Source organism: Molossus molossus, unplaced genomic scaffold (assembly GCF_014108415.1).
Source record: "Molossus molossus isolate mMolMol1 unplaced genomic scaffold, mMolMol1.p scaffold_m16_p_7, whole genome shotgun sequence".
Lineage (NCBI taxonomy): Eukaryota > Metazoa > Chordata > Mammalia > Chiroptera > Molossidae > Molossus > Molossus molossus.
Window position 1 is genome coordinate 77,171,898 of NW_023425401.1, and position 22,975 is coordinate 77,194,872.

At 33.4% G+C, this 22,975-nt stretch overlaps 1 protein-coding gene across 1 annotated transcript in view; it reads right to left on the reverse strand.

The window, feature by feature from the left end:
- Positions 1 to 6,388: 6,388 nt before the first annotated feature.
- The window catches only part of TFEC (transcription factor EC), a 37,172-nt gene continuing 20,585 nt past the window's right edge, over positions 6,389 to 22,975 (reverse strand). The window contains exons 3-6 of the mRNA XM_036247214.1: positions 21,797 to 21,853; positions 18,066 to 18,141; positions 7,597 to 7,744; positions 6,389 to 6,766 (exon numbers count right to left, since the gene is read on the reverse strand). Of these exons, the coding sequence (XP_036103107.1) occupies positions 6,389 to 6,766; positions 7,597 to 7,744; positions 18,066 to 18,141; positions 21,797 to 21,853 (659 nt within the window). The remainder of the gene's footprint in view (positions 6,767 to 7,596; positions 7,745 to 18,065; positions 18,142 to 21,796; positions 21,854 to 22,975) is intronic.

Here is a 22,975-nt window from a genome sequence, read left to right on the forward strand (position 1 = left end):
GCCAGCATTATCCCAATTCCAAAGTCAGATAAAGACACTACAAAGAAAGAAAATTACAGGCTAATATTCCTAATGAACATAGACACCAAAATCCTCAACAAAATATTAGCAAATCAGATCTAGCAATATACTTTTTAAAATATTCACAAATATGAAGTGGGATTTATTGCAGGTATGTAAAGCAGGTAAAATATTAGCAAATCAATAAATGTGATATACCGCATAAACAAAATGAAAAATAAAAATTACATGATTATACCACTAGATGCTGAAAAAGCATTTGACAAAATCCAGCCCTCATTTTTGATAAAAACTCTCAGCAAAGTGGAACTAGAAGAATCATACTTTAGCCCTGGATGGTTTGGCTCAGTGGTTGGAGTGCTGGCCCGCCGACCAAGGAGTTATGGGGTCTATTCCTATCAAGGGCATGTACCTCAATTGTGATTTGTCTCTGGCCCTGGTTGAGTTCATGCAGGAGGCAACCAATCAATATGTCTCTCTCACATCAGTATTTCTCTCACTCTCCCTCTGTTCCTCTCTCTCCTCCCTCTCTATCTGAACAAAAATGAAAAATTATCATCGGCTGAGAATTAAAAAAAAAAAATCTCAAAGAATTATACTTCAATATAATAAAGGCCATATGTGATAAACCCAGAGCCAATATCATCCTCAATGGGCAACATCTAAAAGCATTCCCCTTAAGAACAAGAAAAATACTACTCTTATTCAACATAGTACTAGAAGTCTTGGCCGTGGCAATTAGATAAGAAGAAAAAATAAAAGGCATCCAAATTGGAAAGGAGGAACCAAAACCTTCAGTATTTGCAGATGACATAGAAAACCCTAAAGACTCCATCAAAAAACTACTAGATTTAATAGATTAATTTGGCAAAGTAAGAGAATACAAATTTAACATCAGAAATCAATAGCATTTTTATATACCAATAATGAACACTCAGAAAAAGAAACTAAAAGGCAATCCCATTCATCATTACAACAAAAATATTAAGATACCTAGAAATAAACTTTACCAAAGAGGTAAAAAAACTTATTCTCAGGAAACTATTAGACATTGAAAAAGAAAAAAAAAAGAAAAACAGAGGAAGATATGAAAAAGTGGAAGCCTATACCATATTCATGGATTGCAAGCATCAACATCAATAAAATGTCCATACTAAGCAAAGCAATCTAGAGATTCAATGCAATCCCCATTAAAATAACAACATATTTCACAGATTTATAATAAATACTTTATAAGTTTAAATGGAACAAAAAAGACCCTGAATAGCCACAGCAATCTAGAAAAAGAAGAGCATGGAAGGATCACAATTCTAAATACCAAATAATACTATAAAGTCATTGTAATATAAACAGCCTTGTACTGGCACAAGATCAGGTATATAGATCGATGCAACAGAACAAAGGACCCAGAAATTGACTCAAGATATTATGTTCAATTAGTATTTGACAAAGGGGGCAAGAGTATACAATGGACTAAAGATAGTCTCTTCAATAAAGGGTATTGTGAAAATTGGACAGGTATATGCAAAATATAAATGAAACTAGACCACCAACTTATACCATACACGAGAATAAACTCAAAATGGATAAAAACTTAAATATAACTCATGAAACCATGAAAATTCTAGAAAAAAAAATGCAGGCAGCAACATCTCAAACATCAGACAAAGCAGAATTTTCACTGATATATTGCCTAGGGCAAGAGAAACCATGAAAAAAAATTAATAAATTGGACTACATCAAGCTAAAAATCTTCTGCACAGTAGGAAAAAAACAAAAACAAAACAGCATCAAAATAAAAAAGGAACCCATTCATTGGGAGATCATATTTAACAATAATACATCAGATAAGGGGTTAATTTCCAAAATATATAAAGTGCTCATAGAACTCAATAAAATGAAGATCAACAATCCGATTTAAAAATAGGCAGAGGACCTGAATAGATGCTTCTCCAAAGAGGACATACAAATGGCCCAGAGGCATATTAAAAAATTCTTAACATCATTAATCATCAGAGAGATGCAAATTAAAATGACTATGTGATATCACCTCACACCTGCCAGAATGGCTACCATCAAAAATCACCAAACAACAAATGCTGGCGAGGGTGTGGGGAAAAGGGTACTTAAGTACACTGCTGATGGGAACGCAGACTGGCGCAGCCACTATGGAAAACAATATAGTGTTTTCTCAAAAAATTAACAATTGAACTGCCATCTGACCCAGTGATTACACTTCTAGGAATATACCTTAAGAAGCCCAAAACACCAATCAGAAAGAATATATGTACCCTTATGTTCATAGCCACACTATTTACAATGGCTAAGATGTGGAAACAGCCCAATTGTTCATTAGTAGATGAGTGGACAAAAAAAGATCTGTGTTATATTTACACAGAATGCTATACAGCTGTAAGAAAGAAAGATCTCTTACCCTTTGAGACCACTTGAAGGACCTGGAGAGTTTATGCTAAGTGAAATAAGCTAGTCAGAGAAAGATAAGTATCATATTATTTCTCTTATTTGTGGAACATAATGAATAAAATAAGCTGACAAACAAAATAGATCCAGAGACATCAAGTAGAGACGAGACTGACAAATCTCAGAGATAAGGGGGTCAGGGGGTAAGAGGGTAGGAAGAGATAAACCAAAGAACTTATATATATATAACTAATGGATACAGACAACAGTGTGGTGAAGGTGGGGTTGTGGGGCAGGTTTGGGAAGGAAGATGTCAGTGGGGGAAAAAGGATGGACATGTGTAATATTTTCAACAATAAAGATAAATAAAAAAGAAAAAAATTATTGGGGTGGCTGGTGTGGCTCAGTGGATTGAGCATCTTTCCATGGACTGAGAGGCCCTGGTTCAATTCCCAGTCAGGGCACATGCTCAGGTTGTGGGCTCGATCCCCAGTAGGAGGCGTGAAGGAGGCAGTCATGAGTGTTTCTTTCTGACACTGATGTTTCTAACTGTCTCCCTTCTTCTTTCTCTAAAAATATCAATCAAATATATTTTAAAAATCATTGGGAGTTGGAAAGTTTGCTTAATATAAATCCATGAAAAGGCAGCCAATATTTTATAACTAGAAAAACTATATTGGATAGGACATTATATTTGAAAGACAACTAAAAATAATAGAGACGAATTTAATTAATCTTATTTTTTCACAAAGTTTTAATTACTATTGCTATTATGCATTAATTCTTTGAATGACGAGGCTTGGTTAATTGTATATTAAGAGTCCAGTTTTAGCTAATGTCTTTTTTAATAAAAATTATCTGATAAACAATATAATTCTTTCAGTGTTAAGGTAAGTCTAATTTCTGCAAAAATATTCTGGACAGTTTTCCCAGGGTTCACTCATGATTCTTATTTACTCAAATAATTTTGCTTTAGGATTCACATAATTTTCACTTTGACATTTATTTGTACCATTTAAAATGTTATTGTCAGATGTTTGCAACATACTGCAGTCATAGAGAAACTGACCCATAAATATAAAACATAAATATATAGCAGGTGTCATCCATGTATAACAGGGTGTTTGAAATGGGACTACTTTATAATTGAGCACCTTCCTTAGCCGATTTTTTAGTGTTTGGCACACTCACTTTTTCATGATCCTATGCAACCTCATCATTATTGGTGTTGGGATAATGATATTCAGATAACTAGGGCTCCCCCATTCATCATTATATATAACAGTAACTGTGTATTTAGCTCTTGATGGATACACAGCTACAATGCTATATATTAAAGTAACAGATCTGATGCAGAAAAATTTCACCTGGAATCCAAGGAGATATTCAGGAGGTACGTAAACCTCTTGGTGCATAAATATTTTTTACTGTATATACAATTCTGTATTTTTCTGGGGAGAAAGTCTGTAACTTTTGTAATACAGAACCACTTTTACTTTGTCTTTAAAAATTCATTACCCATTTTACAATCCCCTAACAGCTATTATAAACTGAGAGTAGCAATAAATATGAGTTCTTTTTCCAGATCTCTTTTGTCCAGACTCTACCATCTGGTGTCAAGTTCTTACAATTTGCTAAGATAAGATGATGGAGTAATGACATCATCAGTGCAAGTCTTTTCAGACTATGAAAAAAGATGATAAAGAATAATGTAAGAACAGAAATTAGCTTCTATCTACAATATGATTTCAATGGACACAAAAACATATTTTTTCTGTATAATTCTCAATGTTAAATTATCACCCCAGATAATGAAGTAGAATTTTGTCATAAAGTTAAAAGTATATAATATTCTCCCAAAAATTTTTGAGGAAGTATTATCTTATTGCTTTTTTTCATATGGCATATTATAGGTGAATTTATCTATCTAGCTTTAATGATTGTTCCTATAAGTTAAGAATGATTTTTCTCATATCAAACAATAAAAATTAAATATCCAATCTCTGAGCAAATGTTATAAAATAAGCCTGAGATAATTATGATACCATAGGAATTTAATATTTTTCCTCTTTCATCAGCATTAGTTGCAAATTTTGTGATGATGTATTTTCCATGTAATACCTAAAACACTCTTTGAAAAAATTCACTACCAAGTTAATATGCATGAAAGGGTACATCTCAATTATGTTAGTAATATACCAAAGCATTGTGAATTTTAGACTTCTCTTTCCTAATAAAAAATTATATTTCTCCTATGTAATTTTATTCTAGTTTTCAATGGTTTTCACAATCAGTTGTCAATATTACTTTTCAGAACTCCCCAACAGGCATTTTCTAGGGTGGTCAAATGACTGTCTTATTTCTAATAATGTCACATTAAGATACTTCCCCTAATTATTTTCATTTTTATAATTTGGGTGATATTATTGATTTATTTTTCCTCCCCTTCATTCAATTTATGCTTTTAAGTAAGTTAAATTCTGCTCTTCCCATAGACTTTTGTGATACTCCAAACTTTATTTATGTTTATTTTCTCTGACCCTCTGTAATCTTTACCCTAAGCTGCTCCATGTGGACTTGAATTCTACATGGTGTTGATCATTTTTTGTTGTTTCTCATGTTGTATTGCTAACTCTCTGAGGAGTAAGACCATATCATCTTGCTTATCTGTTGTATATTTTCATGGGACTAACTGCAGTTTTGAGTATTGCTCAACAAATACTCATTGAACAGATGACCACTCATGGAGGTCCAGCACAGAGCAACACATTTTACAAGTCAATTTCCAATCCAAAAACAAACTCAAGAGAAAAAAATTTGAGTTAAACATCATACATATAAATATTCTTAATAAATACTAACAAAGTTAGCAAAAATCAGAGGGTACTCTAAGTAATTTAAAAAAATAGAACTTTAGCTCAGAGTTGAATGTGTAAGAGTTTCTGTTATACACATTATTTTGTCACTTAAAAATTCAATTTTTAATATTTTACAAATGTGAAGCAAAACTGTAATAACAACTAACTCTTTTACATTCAACATTGGACATAGTGATAAATTTTAAATACCTGACAAATTGTCATAGTAGCAGGATTTTTATTATAGTTCATTTGCTGAAGTTGATTATCCAACAACTCTTCTTGATGAAAAAATATATATATTGGATTGTGATTTCAAAATAGAAAATCAGAAGAATGAAGAAAAAGTATACTACCTGCATTGTGTGAATTTATGTTGGGGTATGTTTTTGTGAAGGGACAAAAATTCTAATCTATATTCTTGAAGAAGGTATTAAATGTGTTGTTTTTTTTCTGAACAGGGCGTGTCTCCATAAATATTCAAAGATACTTTTAAAATTTGTGTAATGAAACAGACTAAAGAAATTGGTATACAGTTTTAGAAATCATTTTTTATAAATTTTCTGTATTTTATTGTGGAAAATTCTAATGCTTATTATGTTTTCATTTTTCAGTTACAAGTGACAGATAATCTATATGTTAGCCAGACAGTAGAGAAAGGCAGTGAACTACCAAATCTATAGATCATGATACTTGAAAACTGTTTTAAGAGTTGAAAAGGAAGGAGACATATGTTAATAACTAGGAAAATATTTGTATATTTCAGAGGTTTATTCTTTACAGTCTGTTAGTACATCAAGTAGAAAGATATTTCTTATGCTGCATCTCCTTCCAGAAAACAAAATTTAAGTAGATTTGGACTCTGTAGTCAAAGAGGAAAATCATCTTTTTTGCCCTCAATAATTCAACACCATATTTCTTCTTCCTGTATATTTATTCTACTCCTGTTTTTAATCCATCAGTTTTTGATGAATAATATATTCCTTTCAGAAAAGTGGAGCTGAAACAATATATGAAACAGAGAATATAACTGCATAGCACCACCATAGAATTGTTTCCTGGTTGATGAATTAAGTGCTTATTTTTTATTACTCATCACCACCATCTAAGCTAAAACTGCTTGTCCTACTGCTCTCTTTGGAAACTGCAGGGAAAGTGGCAGATAGCACAGGATCTGTTCCAAAAGGAGATATTGTGTCATCCAATAGCATATAACCCAATATTTGTTCCTCTTTCAAAGCAGCACTAAATGATAAATCTGTAAAGTGTGACAAAGGATCAGAGAAGGCGATAGCTTGATCGTGGAGCTTGGGGCTTGTTTCCTGAAACAGAGTGAGTTGTTGGCAACAGTCTACAGAATTCTGCCCAAGTTGGGTGTGTTGTTTGGTGACATGAGCACCTAAATCAACTGTGCCAAGTGAAGCCAGGGTTAGAAGACCATGAGCACGAGCCTGTATTTCTAGTTCCTGCAATTTCAAACAAGAATAATTAAATAATGACTTTGAAATTAGACTTAACCCTAAAGAATAAATTAGAAATAGAACCAAAATATTAGCAAGTATGCAAAATGAAGAGTAATACAAATTATAAACTTTCTTGTAAATTATAGAATCTGATATATTTCTATTGCTTAAAAATAAGCCTTAAAATATATAGATTAAAAAAGTTATTCTCCTATTGTTCTATAAAGAAATACACTATGGTCCCATAGTGACTCAGAATACATTTGAAGAGAGTGGAAAATCTTTCCTTTACTTTTCCAGATTAATTTCTCACTATATTAAAATTTCATGGAAACAAAGTAAGTGTTTTTCCTGGCAATAAGCATACTCATTAAAAAAAATGGAGTTATAGAAAGCCATATTTGGAGTCACATAAACAGATAAGGAGTGACAAAATAAACCTGCACAATATGCCTTGAGGCAAGAAAATCCATAGCAGTGTTACAAAAGAAATAAAAGTGGGAGGGGAGAATATAATATTATCTAGAGAAACAAATGTTTTAGTTTATTATTTTTTAGCTGAAATAATATGTACATTTATAAAGTTGATTTTGTTTTCTGCATTTTGCAATTTTTTATCATTCATTATATATTTTTAAGTCCTATTTACCCTAGATTTCTAAATACAACCTAATTGAAACAACCAAATTCATGATCTTCTAAAAGGCAATAAAGTTATCCTTCAGAAGGAAAAATAATTGTTAATACAAAAAAAAAAGAGACCAGTGAATAAAACTAATGACAGGTTAGTCATATTTAAGTTACGTGGTTTATGGCAACATTTTTATAAAAACCTGAATCCGAAGTAAAAGCTGCCTGTTAGCCTGCTCTAATTTCTTCTGTCTATGTTCTAATTCTCGAGCTCTCTGTTGTTCTTTTTGTAGCCACTTGATGTACTCCACTGATGCTTTAAGAATGGTTCCTTTGTTCCAGCGCATATCACTGTAGAAGAGAGAGATAACCTTTTCACAATTGTGCATGTCAGCAGAATTCATAAGAACTTACAAAATATTTTACATTAATATGAAATAATGATTTACATGACTATTATTCACTCTTAGATATTATTGCTTCTGAATAGAAATTTTAATAGAATAGTTAAAAAGCCCTTATATAGTAAAATTAATCCCAGAGTGAAAATAAGTGTCAAAAGAAAGTAATAAAGTGACTTTTTGTGGGAGAGTTAAATACAATATCATGATTCTACCATTACAGTTTTTATATTTTTAGTGAAAATTACTTTTATTATTAACTCCAAGATTAAAATCTATGCATGGTATTTCTGCATTAATGAACTAGGAAATGTATATTACTGAGGACTTAAGTCTAAATTTTTAAAGATCATTTCAAATGTACCTAATACGGTTGCTTTTATGCTTCTAAGAAAATAAAATAATATTAAGGTCCCTTCTGAATGGTGATCCTGAGTGATTGTGAAACAAATCAGAATTTGGCAACAACATTTTATGCAACAGAACAAAACATTTTAGAATTATTAAGCAAATGTTTCTGTACAAAAAGTAACAATACTTTTTTTTTTTTAAAGCTGGATACCTATTTTTAAATAAGTTTAAAACTCATAAATACAATTAAACATTACCAGATAAACTTTCAGTCTATAGCATAAAACAAAACATATTAGATCTTATTTATGAAATAGGAGGATGATAAATCTGAAATTATAGAACAGGTTGCTGCTTTTAATATCTAAAAACATACATCAATAAAGTTTATACTATATAAGAATTAGTAATATTTGAGGAGAATGAAGCCAAACTAAGTGCTAAAAGTTAACCCAAGCTGTTGGGAAACCTTGACGGATTTTCAATTTTGAGACATGAGGTGTTTTAAATACAACATAAAGCAAGAATATAGAAAAATTTTAAAAAGTTATTAAACTGCATATATTTTAGGTTACATGATTGTAATTAAAGATCTTTTTTTTCTTTAAATTAATTAATTTATTTTTGTTACAGATGTTTCTCCTTTTTCCCCCACTGATTCGCCCCTCTCCCTCCCTCCCCACCCTGTCCCCAGCTTTGTTGTCCATGACCTTTGTTCATGCATACATGCATATAAGTTCTGTGCTTTATCTCTTCCCCACTACCCCCTCTTCTGGGGATTGTCAGTCTGTACCACACTTCCACGTCTCTGGGACTTCCCCATTCCTCAGACTGTTACGTTCATTATATTCCACAAATAAGTGAGATCATATGATACTTGTCTTTCTCTGCTTGGCTTGTTTCGCTTAGGATAATACTTTCCAGATCTCTCCATGTCGTCTCAAAGGACAAGGGATCTTTCTTTCTTACAGCTGCATAGTACTCCATTGTGTATGTGTTCCACAGCTTTTTTATCCATTCGTCAACTTAATATATATTTATTAAGTGATCAGAAGTGGAAAAATATACTGTTGGAAAAAATATTATTTAGAAAAAAATTTGACTTATTGTAAGTTCATGTTAGATGGCATTTCCATTAACTTCAACAAATTAAAAGGAGCTGCATTGTTCTACCACCAGATGAACATGCTTATTAGGGACTGAATAAGCCTTTTACTGAAATGTACCAAACTAATCAATGTCTTTCTCAAGTTTGAAAATGATCTGTCAGTTCTCTAGGTCTATAATAGCTGTTGGTCTCATTTCTCTCATGGTGACTTATCTGGTGGTACAACAGCAAAGAAAAAAGAGACTACTTTTATCATGAATCCAAGAAAATATCTGTAATTGAAAGTGTAGTGAAATCCTGAATTAAAACTCTAAGCAGTAGGGAGCCTTATGGTCCTAATTTTATTTCATTTATTCTCATGGAAAGAAAAACTTGGACAGAAGGACTAAGATGAAAAAGATAATCTTACCTAACTTTGAAGTTTAAAGCAGTGTTTATTTAGTCTATAATAAACCTTCCAAATGCGGTAGAGACCACTCAAAGGGTATCCCTTCAATTTCCACATGATATAATTTGCATAATTTTAAAAAGTTCACTCTATTTTAAAGCCATTTTAAACATGAGGTTTCCTCTTAACATATTTTAAGGTTTCCAAATGTATTAAGGTGATGTGTGCCTCTCTTCCATGACAATTTCAAATAGCTAGGCATCAAAAACATCATATGCGACAGTAACACCAACACATGCAAAGGCATGTCTAAGGAATATGTGTTGATACTGACTTCTTATTTTCTAAAAAAATAATTTTCTTTGAAGAACTTAAAACTTTTGAGGAGCTTGAATATAATTAGATTTAAAGCAGGTAACAGAAATACATACATTAGGGCAGACATGTGGCCAGGCAAAACTATTGAAAACACACTGTTATCATAAACATAAAAAAGAAAGAACAAACTGGCCAATGCGGCTCAGTGGATTCAGCATCATCCCATAGACTGAGAGGTTCCAGTTTGATTCCTGGTCAGGGCACATGCCTGGGTTGGGGCTCAATCCCCAGTGAAGGACATGCAGGAGGCAGCCAATCAATGTTTCGCTCTCACATTGATTTGATTTTGTTTACTTAGATGAACATTTTAAAAAGCTTACTAGGTTTCTTGTACCACCTCAAGCTTACTAGGTTTATATTCTTACATAAAAGCAGGAGAATGTTGTGCCTACAGAAAAAAATAATTGAGTAAAAGAAAACAAAAACCCTATAATTTATTTTATAAATAAAAAGGTAGAAAAATGGTCAATTTTATAGCATCAATAGAATAATTTATGTTCTGATAGTATTTTATATTTTTACTAATATGCTTTTTTTCTAAATATGACTCATGAGAAGCACAAATAAAGTAGACCACAACTATGCATTTATAGAAGCTCTTTACTTTTTGTGTTTGTTGGTTTCATTTGTTTTTATTTATTTACTTGTTTACCAATTGTCAGGAGATAATTATTTCCTCATAGTTTTTTTAAAATTTAATTTTCTCAATATACATATCTTAACTATAGCCGTTCACTATAGTATTTCCACTTCTGACCTAACTATTTTGACCTACTAAAATAATTAAAATTTCTTAATGTTTTTGACACATAAAAATGCCAATTTAATAGTACTGAAAATATCTTTAGGTATTAGCCTTGATTTCCTAAGCCAACCCATATGTTTATTCTAATCATGAGCTGAAGTGGTCCTCAGAGGTCAACTATTTCACAGTTTCAGCTATTTGCTCAAAAGCATATAGTATTTAGAACAAGAGCCCCAGGTCTTTTCATTCAATTCAGTAATTTTTTATATATATATGTGGCTTTTCTACCTTTCAAATACATATGCCACAGAAATATGTTTTCTACTGTGACTCAGTACATAAAATTGCCACAACTATTTCATGAGTTGTCACTATCTTCATTAGGTGCAATAAGTACCACATTTAATAATTTTGAAGCTATTCTTTCTTCTTTCTTTAAAAATGCTAGATCTGGACTCAAAAAATGGAGGTGGAGTGAATGGAAGCTACACAGACCATCTCCCAGGACCAAACTGGAATTACAATTAAAATAAAGACAAATCATCAGGAAAAAGCAACAGAAAAACAGCCTGGAGGACCATATAACCATGAACACTGATTAGATTTTGGTAGGATCACAAAGGCGTGAGAAGGGGGTGGGAGCCCACAGACAGCAGCAGCCTTAGTGGGGAGCAGTGCACTGGGGTTAAACTCCCAAGCAGCTCCACAGTGCAGAACCCTGACAGAGGCCGAAATAGCCACAGCCACTCACCTTTGGCTCCGGCAGAGGGAGGGCGGATTGGACTAGTACTGTGTGGGGACACTCAGGGTTTGGAGGGTGCTAAGAGCTTTTGCTGAGTTGCAGCCACACAGGACAGTGATCATCTTAATCCTTCCCAGGACTCTGGGGAGAGGTGTGGCCCCTCCCTCGAAGATCCAACCCCACCCAGTGGCCATTTAAATGCAAATTAGGCCCATTAACAACCAGCACCTGCCCCACCCTTGGGAAATCCCCTTATGCTGAGCACCTGAGGGAGTTTTTCCTTCAACTCAGAAGCCAAGGCTCTTCAAGTAACCCCTACTGATAGCCTCCAGTCAAAAAGCTAGAGGATAACTGTACCATTCCCTGGGCTAGCAAATTTAACCAGGAAAGTAAGACTTGAGAGTGGTGTTGAACCTGGGATCTCCCTGGCTCATCCAAACCCAGGAGAGACAGCCACAAACAGCAAAACAGCAACACCCACAGGGAAAATTTGGCAGGCTCCAAAGCTCACTGTGATAGCCAAATGGTGAAACACAGAAACAAAAGCCAAATGAAAGAACAAGAGAACTCTACTGAAGATGAGATAAATGAGGTGCAGGTAAGCAAGTTAACAGAACTAGAATTCAGAGCCATGATCTTGAGGAAGCTCAACAGCATGTGTAAGGACATGAGCACCATGAGTAAAAACATAGAAATGTTGAAAATCAACCAGCTGGAAATTAAAAACCACCAAATAGAAATGAAGAATGACATATTAGAAATAAAGAACACATTTAAAGTAGAGTAGAGAAGGCTGAGGACTGGATCAGTGAATTAGAAGGCAGGGTAGAAAAAAATCAACCCATCAGAAAAGCAATAGAAAAAAAACCATTAAAAAATAGGAAGATAGCTTAAGAGAACTGTGGGACAACTGGAAACATAATAACATGCGCATCATAGGAGTCCCCGAAGAGGAAGGAAATGGGCAAGGGTTGGAGAATATATTTGAAGAAACAGTGACAGAAAACTTTTCTAACTTGGTAAAAGAAGAAGGCATTCAAGTTCAAGAATCACAGAGAGCCTCAACTAAGAAGAACCCAAACATGCCCAAACCAACACATAATATTTAAAGTACCAAAAATTAAAGACAAAGAGAGAATTCTAAAGGCATCAAGAGAGAAGCAGCAGGTGACCTACAAAGGAAACCCCATGAGGCTCTCAGCTGACTTCTCAAAAAAACAAAAAAAAACAATACAAGTTAGAATAGAGTGGCATCAAGTAATCAATGTCATGAAAAACAAAAGATCTGAATCTAAGAATACTCTATTCAGCAAGGCTATCATTCAAAATAGGTCAAATAAAGAGCTTTTCAGACAAAATCGCTAAGGGAATATATTAACACTAAAGCAGCACTGCAAAAAAAATTATTAAAAGGACTGCTGTAATTAGTAGAAGAAATAGGAAGAAAAATATAACCACACTAAATGAAAATGTCAATAAATAAGTACATATCAGTTATCACCTTAAATGTGAATGGTTTGAATGCTCTGATAAAAAGATACAGAGTAGCTAACTGGATAAGAAAGCATGACTCACATATATGTTGTTTACAAGAGACCCACCTCACAACAAAAGACTCACATAGGTTTAAAATGAAGGGATGGGAAAAAAAAAATCTTCCAAGCAAACGGAAAGGAAAAAGAAACTGGGGTAGCAGTACTCATACCCAATAAAGTAGATTCAAATAGAAGGCCATAACTAGAGACAAAGAAAGCCACTACATATTATTGAAAGGATCTATCCAACAGGAAGATATAACCTTGGTAAACATATATGCACCCAATATAGGAGAACCAACATATGTTAAAAATGTCCTGGAGGACTTCAAAGGAGAAATAAACAGGAATACAATCATAGCAGGGGACTTCATTCTGCTGACATCACTGAATAGATCATCTAGACAAAAAAATTAAAGGAAACACAGACTCAAAATGAAGGACTAGATCAAATGGACTTAATAGATATCTACAGAGAATTACACCCCAAAACTGCAGAATTCACATTCTTCTCAAGTGCACATGGGACATTCTCAAATATAGACCTCATGTTAGGGCACAAATGAAGTCTCTAGAAGTACAAGAAGATTGAAATTATATCAAGCATATTCTCAGATCACAGTGGCACAAAATTAGAAACCAATTGCAACAAGAACATGCAAAGACAGTTGAAAACATGGAGGCTAAATAGCATGTTATTGAACAATGAATGGGTTACCTTGGAGATCAAGGAAGAAATTAAAAAACTCCTGGAAACCAGTGAAAATGAACACACAACACAAAATCTATGGAATGCAGTGAAAGCATTTCTGAGAGGGATGTTCATAGCACTAAAGGCCTACCTCAAGAAACAAGAAAAATTTCTAATAGACCTATCTAACCATACAATTTAAAGAACTAGAAAGAAAACCCCACAGTAAGTAGAATGAAGGAAATAGTAAAGATCAGAGCAGAAATAAATGACATGGAGACCAAAAAAAAACCCAAAAAACAATTCAAAGGATCAATGAAACAAAGAGCTGGTTCTTTGAAAAAAATAAACAAGATTGATGAACCATTAGCTAGACTCACCAAGAACCAAAGAGAGAGACCCCAAACACAAAAAATCAGAAATGAAGAGGAGAAGTAACAACTGACACCACAGAAATGCAAAAGATCGTTAACAACTACTATGAACAATTATATGACAACAAATTTGATAATCTAAGTGAAATGGACAAATTTCTAGAAACACAGTCTCCCAAAACTGGACCGGGAAGAGAGAGAAAACTTGAACAGACCAATAACAACTTAGGAAACTGAAGAGGTAATCAAGACTCACCCAGCAAACAAAAGCCCAGGCCCTGATGGCTTCACGAGGGAGTTTTACCAAACATTCCAAAAAGAATTAACACCCATTCTCCTCAAACTATTTCAAAAAATTCAAGAAGTAGGAAGACTTCCAACCTTGTTTAATGAACACAGCACGATTCTAATTCCAAAACCAGAAAAAGATATTACAAAGAAAAAAAACGATAAGCCAATATCCCTGATGAACATAGACACCAAAATCCTGAACAAAATACTAGCAAATCAAATCCAGCAATACATCAAAAAAATTATTCACCATGACCAAGTGGGATTCATCCCAGGGATCCTAGGCTGGAACAATATTCGCAAATCAATAAATGTGATACTCCACATAAATAAAATGAAGAATAAAAACCACATGACCATATCAATAGATGCTGAAAAAACCTTTGACAAAATCCAGCATCCATTTCTAATAAAAACACTCAGCAATGTGGGAATAGAGGGATCATACCTCGACATAATAAAGACCATATATGAAAGACCTACAGCCAACATCATACTCAATGGGCAAAAATTAAAAGCATTTCCCTTAAGAATAGGAACAGGAGAAGGATGCCCACTCTCGCCACTCTTATTTAACATAGTACTGGAAGTCTTAGCCAAAGCAATCAGACAGGAAGAAAATATGAAAGGGATACAGATTGGAAAGAAGGAAATAAAACTGTCATTATTCGCAGATGACCTGATACTATACCTAGAAAACCCCAAAGACTCCATCAAATATTTACTAGACTTAATAAATGAATTTGGCAAAGTAGCAGTATACAAAATTAACGTCAAGAAATCGACAGCATTCCTTTACACCAATAATGTACTCACAGAAAGAGAAACTAAGAAAATCTCATTTACCATTGAGCAAAAAAAATGAAGATACCTAGGAATAAACTTAACCAAAGAAATGAAGGACCTATTTGCAGAAAACTATAGGTCATTGAAAAAAGAAATAAAGATATAAAAAAGTGGAAGCACATACCTTGTGCATGGATTGGAAAAATTAACATAATTACAATGTCCATACTACCCAAATCAATCTATAGATTCAATGCAATCCCCATCAAAATACCAACTACATACTTCACAGAACTAGAACAAATACTTCAAAAGTTTATATGGAACCAAAAAGACCCCGAATAGCCACAGCAATCTTGAAAAACAAGAACAAAGTAGGAGAGATTGCATTACCAGATTTCAGGTTATACTACAAAGCGACTGTAACCAAAACAGCCTGGTACTGGCACAAGAACAGGCATATAGACCAGTGGAACAGAACAGAGAAACCAGAAATGGACCAAGGCAATATGCTCAATTAATATTTGACAAAAGTGGCAAGAGCAAACAGTGGAGTCGAGACAGCCTCTTTAATAAATGGTGTTGGGAAAATTGGACATCTACATGCAAAAAAAATTAAACTAGACCATCAAATCACACCATACACAAGAATAAACTCAATGTGATTAAAAGACTTAAATGTGACTCATGAATCCATAAAAATCCCAGAGGAAACTGTAGGCAACAAAATTTTAGACATCATATGCAGCAGAATTTTTACTGGTACATCACCTAAGGCAACAGAAACAAAGGAGAAAATTAACACATGGAACTATATCAAACTCAAAAGCTTCTGGCACAGCAAAAGATACAATCATCAAAATGGAAAGGCAACCCACTCTATGGGAGAGCATAATTGCCAATGATATATCAGATAAGGGGTTAATTTCCAATATATATATAGAGAGAGTGTTCATTCAACTCAAGAAAAGGAAGACAAAGAACCCAATTAAAAAATAGGCAGAGGAACTAAATAGACAACTCTCCAAACAGGACATACAAATGGCTAAGAGACATATGAAGAAATGCTCAACATCACTAATCATTAGAGAGATGCAAATTAAAACAACAATGAGGTATCACATCACACCTTTCAGAATGGCCGCCATCAATAAATCATCAAACAACAAGTGTTGGCGAAGGTGTGGAAAAAACTGGACTCTAGTGCCCTGCTGGTGGGAATGCAGACTGGTGCAGCCTCTATGGAAAACATTATGGTGTTGTCTCAAAAAATTAAAAATTGAAGTGCCATTTGACCCAGTGATCCCACTTCTAGGAAGATACTCTTAGAATCCTGAAACACCAATCAGAAAGAATATATGTACCCCCATTTTCACAGCAGCACTATTTACCGTAGCTAAGATTTGAAAATAGCCCAAATGTCCATCAGTAGATGAATGGATAAAAAAGCAGTGGTACATATACACAATGCAGCTGTAAGAAAGAAAGATCCTTTGAGACTACATGGAGGGACCTGGAAAATATCATCCTAAGCGAAACAAGCCAAACAGAGACGGACAAGTATCATATGATCTCACTTATTTGTGGAATATAATGAACATAACAATCTGAGGAATGGGGTAGTCCCAGAGATGTGGAAATGTGGTATAGACTGACAATCCCCAGAAGAGGGGGTAGTGGGGGAGAGATAAACCACACAACTTATATGCATATATGCATGAACAAAGGTCATGGACAACAAAGCTGGGGACAGGGCAGGGAGGGAGGAGGAGGGGGAATCAGTGGGGGGAAAAGTAGAAACATCTGTAACAAAAATAAATTAATTAATTTTTTAAAAAAAGGCTCTTCATCCCAGGGTTCTCTACGCAGAGATATGCAGAGTATCTGGGCATGGGTTTATCTTTTTAAAAGGATAGGAAAATATTGAGATTGTTATTTTATGTGACATTAAATTGTTTTGAAAATATATAAAATTTTATTTATGAAGTTCAATTCCAAAGAGGAAAAAAAAGCTCATAGACGCAGACAACAGTATGGTGATTACCAGAAGGAAAGGAGGTGGAGGGAGGTAGAAGAGGATAAAGAGAGGATAAATGGTGACAGATCACACATTACAATATACAGATGATGTACTGAACAATTGTACACTTGAAACCTATATAATTTTATTAACCAATGTCACTCCAATAAACTCAATAAATTGATCGCTTTTAAATCTCAAAAAAATAAAGATAAAAATATGAGTGATAAAATGGAAATAAATACATATCTATCAACAAATGAATCTAAAAAGGCAAAATATATAAAGATGCAGAACAGAAACAGACTCATAGATACAGATAATATTTTGATGTTTTCCAGACTTTGTATGTGTATGACACCAAAACATGGCTAAAAATTTATTCATTACAATAATCAATTAGTGGTTAGCATCAGCCAATATGTTTTTACAATAAAATTCTATTTTTCACTTGCATGTCTCCAGAACCTTGGGACCTCTGAAAATTCAACAATTCAATTTTTATGTACACATCAATTTTACATTGGAAAAATTGTTATAACCATAAATTGAGTATAGCAGTGTCATAAACAGTGTGTGAATTATCATTAAATTTTTCAATATTGGTGTCACACAGAAAGACCCACTATAAACTAAGAAGAATAATTTACTTATTTTTTTATAGTTCAAAATGACAACTATTAGTCACAACCTTGATGCTTAATGACAATCAGCCTCGAACAAATATTTTAAAATGACACCAGCAGTAGCTTAATCTTAAACAATAAGCTGCTTAGTTTCCTCCTCTACCTCTTTTCCCTCCCACTCATTTTTGGGGGTATGAAAACTATAACATTATTATAGAAATGATTGTTGAACTCACGGATTATTAGACTTTGGAATAAGAGTGCCAAGCTCCTTGATTCTGTAATTAATATTATACCTTCTTCTTCTTTCAACTATTAAAAAATAAATATTATTTATTGTTGTCAATGTACAATTCAATTTTGAATAGCTGTAAACTTTCCTAATAATTTTTAAAACCATATAAAAATTACCATTTAGTCTAAAGTTTATTTCTCAAAAATAAAACAAAAATTAAAATATATTTTATTCTAAAAGTAAAAATGACAATATTAGAATTATGATTCTATTATTCACAATGCTTTAAAAATATTTTCCCCAAAATATGTTTTTTATTCCTTGAAATGCTGTAATAATTAATCATGCTGAAATATATATATATACATATATATATAATTATTTTATCATTATTTCACACATATGCATTTTGTCAGTCAATTAGGAATATAATCTTTTGAGGTCTGCACCCCACTGAACTCTTCTCATATACTTTCCTGAAGGCCTAAAATAAAGTTTGGCACATAGTAGGTGTGTGTGCTTAACTAGACTATCTCCTCCTTGAGAGAAGGGACCATTTCTTCCTCATTTTTGTAATCCCAGAGGGCTTGGCATATAAGAGGAGCTAAATAAATATATGATAATTAGACTGCAAATACATTTTCCTAATTTTTTTTTTTTTCAATAATATATGGAGCAGTGATTTTCAAACTTTGGTATACATGAGAAATGCCTAGAAAGATTGTTAAAATAGATTTGTACCCCACATGTAAAGATTCTAATTTTAGCAGGTCAGGGTTGGGGCCCAATAATTTGCATTTATAACAAGCTTCCAGGGGATCCTGTTAATCTAGGGTCCACACTTTGAGAACTACTGATACGGGTTCTTATTCAAAGACTGTTTTCTCTGTTTGCTTCTTTTTTTTTTTTTTATCCTCACCTGAGGATATTTTTCCATTTTTTGTTCAGATAGAGTGGGAGAGAGAGAGAGAAAGAGAGAGAGAGAAACATCGACGTGAAAGGGACACATAGAGTGGTTGCCACTCGCACAACCAACCAGGGCCAGGGACAAACTGCAACCGAGGTATGCACCCTTAGCAGGAACTGAACCTGGGTCTCTCTGGACCGCAGGCCAACGCTCTAATCACTGAGTCAAACCGACCAGGGCAATTGTTTGCATTTTTATGCATATCGCTAAAGGAAATTTAGTACATCTAATAAATGTTCAATAAGTGTCAGATATATAAATATCTATTTTTTTATGTTGAGCTCCTCTAAAAACAGTCATAGAGTATAGACTAGTCTTATAGTGTGGTATATATTGCTTGTATCAAGAATCACAACATACGCTTATGAATAATATTTTTTAAAGATACAATTTTTTAAGCTTTCCAGGAAATGGAAGAAAGAAAAGGTCATGAAGAAAAAAAAAATCGTATATCAAAAATATTGAAAAACACTTAAACAATACATTCTTGAACATTAAGATCTGCTATCAGAAACAGAGAAAGTCATGAAAGACTATCAATTGTCTTGGTGAACCTATTCTACAAAGTAATTTACCGTCATCGGATTTGACCTTCAGTAATTAATATATTGGAATTCCTCTGAAATTAGAATATAATTGGTTCTTGAGAGAGCTTATTTACCTTCTTTTTCAATTTTATTTTTCCTGTGCATGTGATAAAAAAAAATGACACCACACTTAAAAAAAAAAAAAAAAAACTGAAAAGAAAATAAACAAAGGTAAAGCAACACACATATATCAGACTGATAATTTATTAGTAATGCTATGTTCACATATACTCATATGTTAAAACAGACTTTTATATGAAATGAATAATATGAATTTATATGAAATGAATATGCTATGAAGGATGTTCACAATTTTATCTCAAAATAGGGAAGTGTTTTAGTCTTATAATATTTCTCCAAAATCCATTATTTAAATGCACCTTATGTAAAATATCAAAAGTTTCTATTCTATTTAGACTGTGCTTGAAACATGTCTAATGGCTAATTATAATGAGATATTTGATTTCTCAAAGTTTTCATGTCTAGTATTAGTTATCTGTAAAAGAGTCAAGTATTTTTTTAAAAATTGCTAATTTATTTCATGCCATGTGTGTTTTCACTCTTCACAAAATTTTTCATATATTCAGTAATTCCTGTTCTTAGATCTGGGCAAGAGGGGCCGTTATTTGGGACCCCATACATAAAAGGAACCACTTTTACCTTCTCTCATCATTCCCATCCCCACTGAGCAAGGCAGCCACACAGCCAAGTGAACCTCTTCTAAAGTATGCACTGGATGCTTCACATGAAAAATATCCTAATCCCATGAGCTCACTTCCAGAGCCTGTGTAAGCTACTTTCCAGATCTATCTTCCTAAGGGAGGTTCGTGAAACCAGTGTGTTTTCCTCTAGGCACACCGTGTGGACAAGGAGCAGTTGTTTGCAGATATTTGCATGGATCTTCAATTGTACTTGATGAGGTGTTCACACTCATGCCTAAGGCCACAGGGAACATAGAATAGAATATGGGGTGAAGAGACAAATGAGATGGGCTAGCATTGCCCCATCCTGACAACACCAGGTACCTATCATACTTTATATTAAATGACCAGTCATTTAAGCTGTAGATATGAGTGAAGAAAGGAGCAAGGAAAGTAATAATTAGCAAGCTAAACCTAAAACAGAAGCCTATAGTTCATTAATGTATTAATTTTTTCTATCAATAATTAGCTTTTCCTATTCATGTTCTGCTTGATTCATAATTTGGACCAAAGCTTATCTGCTCTCCTACTAAGAGCTATCAGAATCAGATAATTTCCCTCTCCACAACTTACTGTAAGGACTGTTATAACCTCTTGCCAGTTCATTCCTCAGAGTCACAGAGTTAGCAAAGTGTGATTATTCTGTGACATAGGCAGGTGTATATGAATAGACAGATGCAGGTCTCATACTGTCATATAGAATCAAATACAGCTAATCACATGTAAGGAAATTCGTTGTTTGTTTTAGAACATTAATGTTTTTATTTATTTTTATTTTATTTTATTTTTTCTCATTTTTTTATTTGAGTCCCAGAATAAAAAGGCTTCAGACTCAATTAGTCCTTAACTTGAGACAGTTAAGTACTTGAGACATGACCAAACACCATCAATGTTAACATTCCTGCTAAACTACTTCCCTTTCCTGTATTTCTTCATCTCATGTGACCAGTTATCAGAGTTAAACTGACCCCTTGGACGAAATCAGAAACATTTTATCAGAGACTTTTGGGGGGGGGGGGGCAGGTAGAATTCAGCAATCCAACATAAGTGATACCTTTCAGATAACTTATCATTAAGAAGGAAAGAGCAGATTGACAGAAAGCTAAGAACCTGGAGTTATGTTTCTTGTTTTTTAAATGGTAAAAACTTTCTAAAGCAACTTTTAACTCTTTAAACCTTTGAGTCACAACAGAGTTCAAATATAACTAAGTGCACTCATCTCCATCAAATGCAGCCTTCTTGAGAGAGTGATTAAGGAGAGAATTTGAAACGTTTCACTTTGTAAAAGTGTAAAGCTTTCCTAAGAGTTTACATCATTGGAATTTCCACAAATAGTTCAACTATGAGCATGTACTATTAATTTTTGTCATCTGATATTAAAATACTTATGGAGTGACAATGAATGACTATACATTTTTGCCTCCATGCATTCCCTTTTGCACTACTTAATTTTGTTTGGAAAATAAAATATACTCACTGAGGTTGTGGTTGTCTTTCTTTTGTCTCTCTTTTGCCACAGCTCGAGTGTCAGTTACTGATTGAAGTAAGATAATTAAAACAATTCTTAGTTCATAACTTTATAACCCTTGAGTCAACGTAATTCAGGAATACTAGGTGAAAATAGAATATCACTTGCTCTAAATGGTATACTATTTTTATGCAAATATTTAGAAATTTGAAGCACAGTATCCTTAGTAAGAGGTAACAGTGAACTCGTTAGTTTTTGAGTAATAAAACCTTGATTTGTATTCTGGCTCTCTATTTAATAGCTATGTGATCTATTATCTAAATTCTCTGTGTCTCAGGCTCTTCACCTGTATAAATGGTATAATACTGCAATGATTAAAAGCAGTATAGTGCACAGCAAATATTAAACTGCTCAATCATTATTATTATTTCCAGAACTTTAAGATTATTCAAAATTTCTCTACCCTAAATTTCAACAATGTGCATTTTTCATAAATTATTATGATTTCTACATTCTATGAGTTGGAACTGAGTACATTTCTAAGATATTACTATCAAACAATTTCATAATTCCAATAAATTACACTTTATATGCTATGCAGTTGTGAGCATTTGTAATAGCCTCCAACATGGCCCACAATTATTCTCATTCATGATACTCATACACTTGGTAATTCCCTCTTATATTGAAACCAATAGAATATTGGGAAAGTGACTAGTGTGCCTTCCAAAACTAGGTTATCAAACACATTTTCAGGTACCAAGTTGGTGTGTCTTGGGTCATCAGTTGCCATGTCATGATGACACTTGAGCAGCCCTATAGAAGTTCACATGGTAAAATACCAAGGTCACTTGACAACAAGCAGCACTAATTTGCAAGACCTGTGAGCAAATCACCTTGGAAACACATTCTCCAGCCCAAGTGTCAAATCCAGCAAATATCTTGACTATAGCCTTATGAGAAACTCTGAGTTAGAACCAATCTTCTAAGCCACCTCTGGATTTCTGGCCCCATAGAAATTATATAAGATAATAAGTGTTTATTACTTCAAGGTTTAAAGTTTTGGAATAATGTATTATGCAGAAATAGATAATTAATATATTGTTCCTTGAATCATTCTAGTTTTTAAATAAGTAATACAGAATACATTTATTTAAATTTGTTCATTTCAAATTATAGTCTTTAATT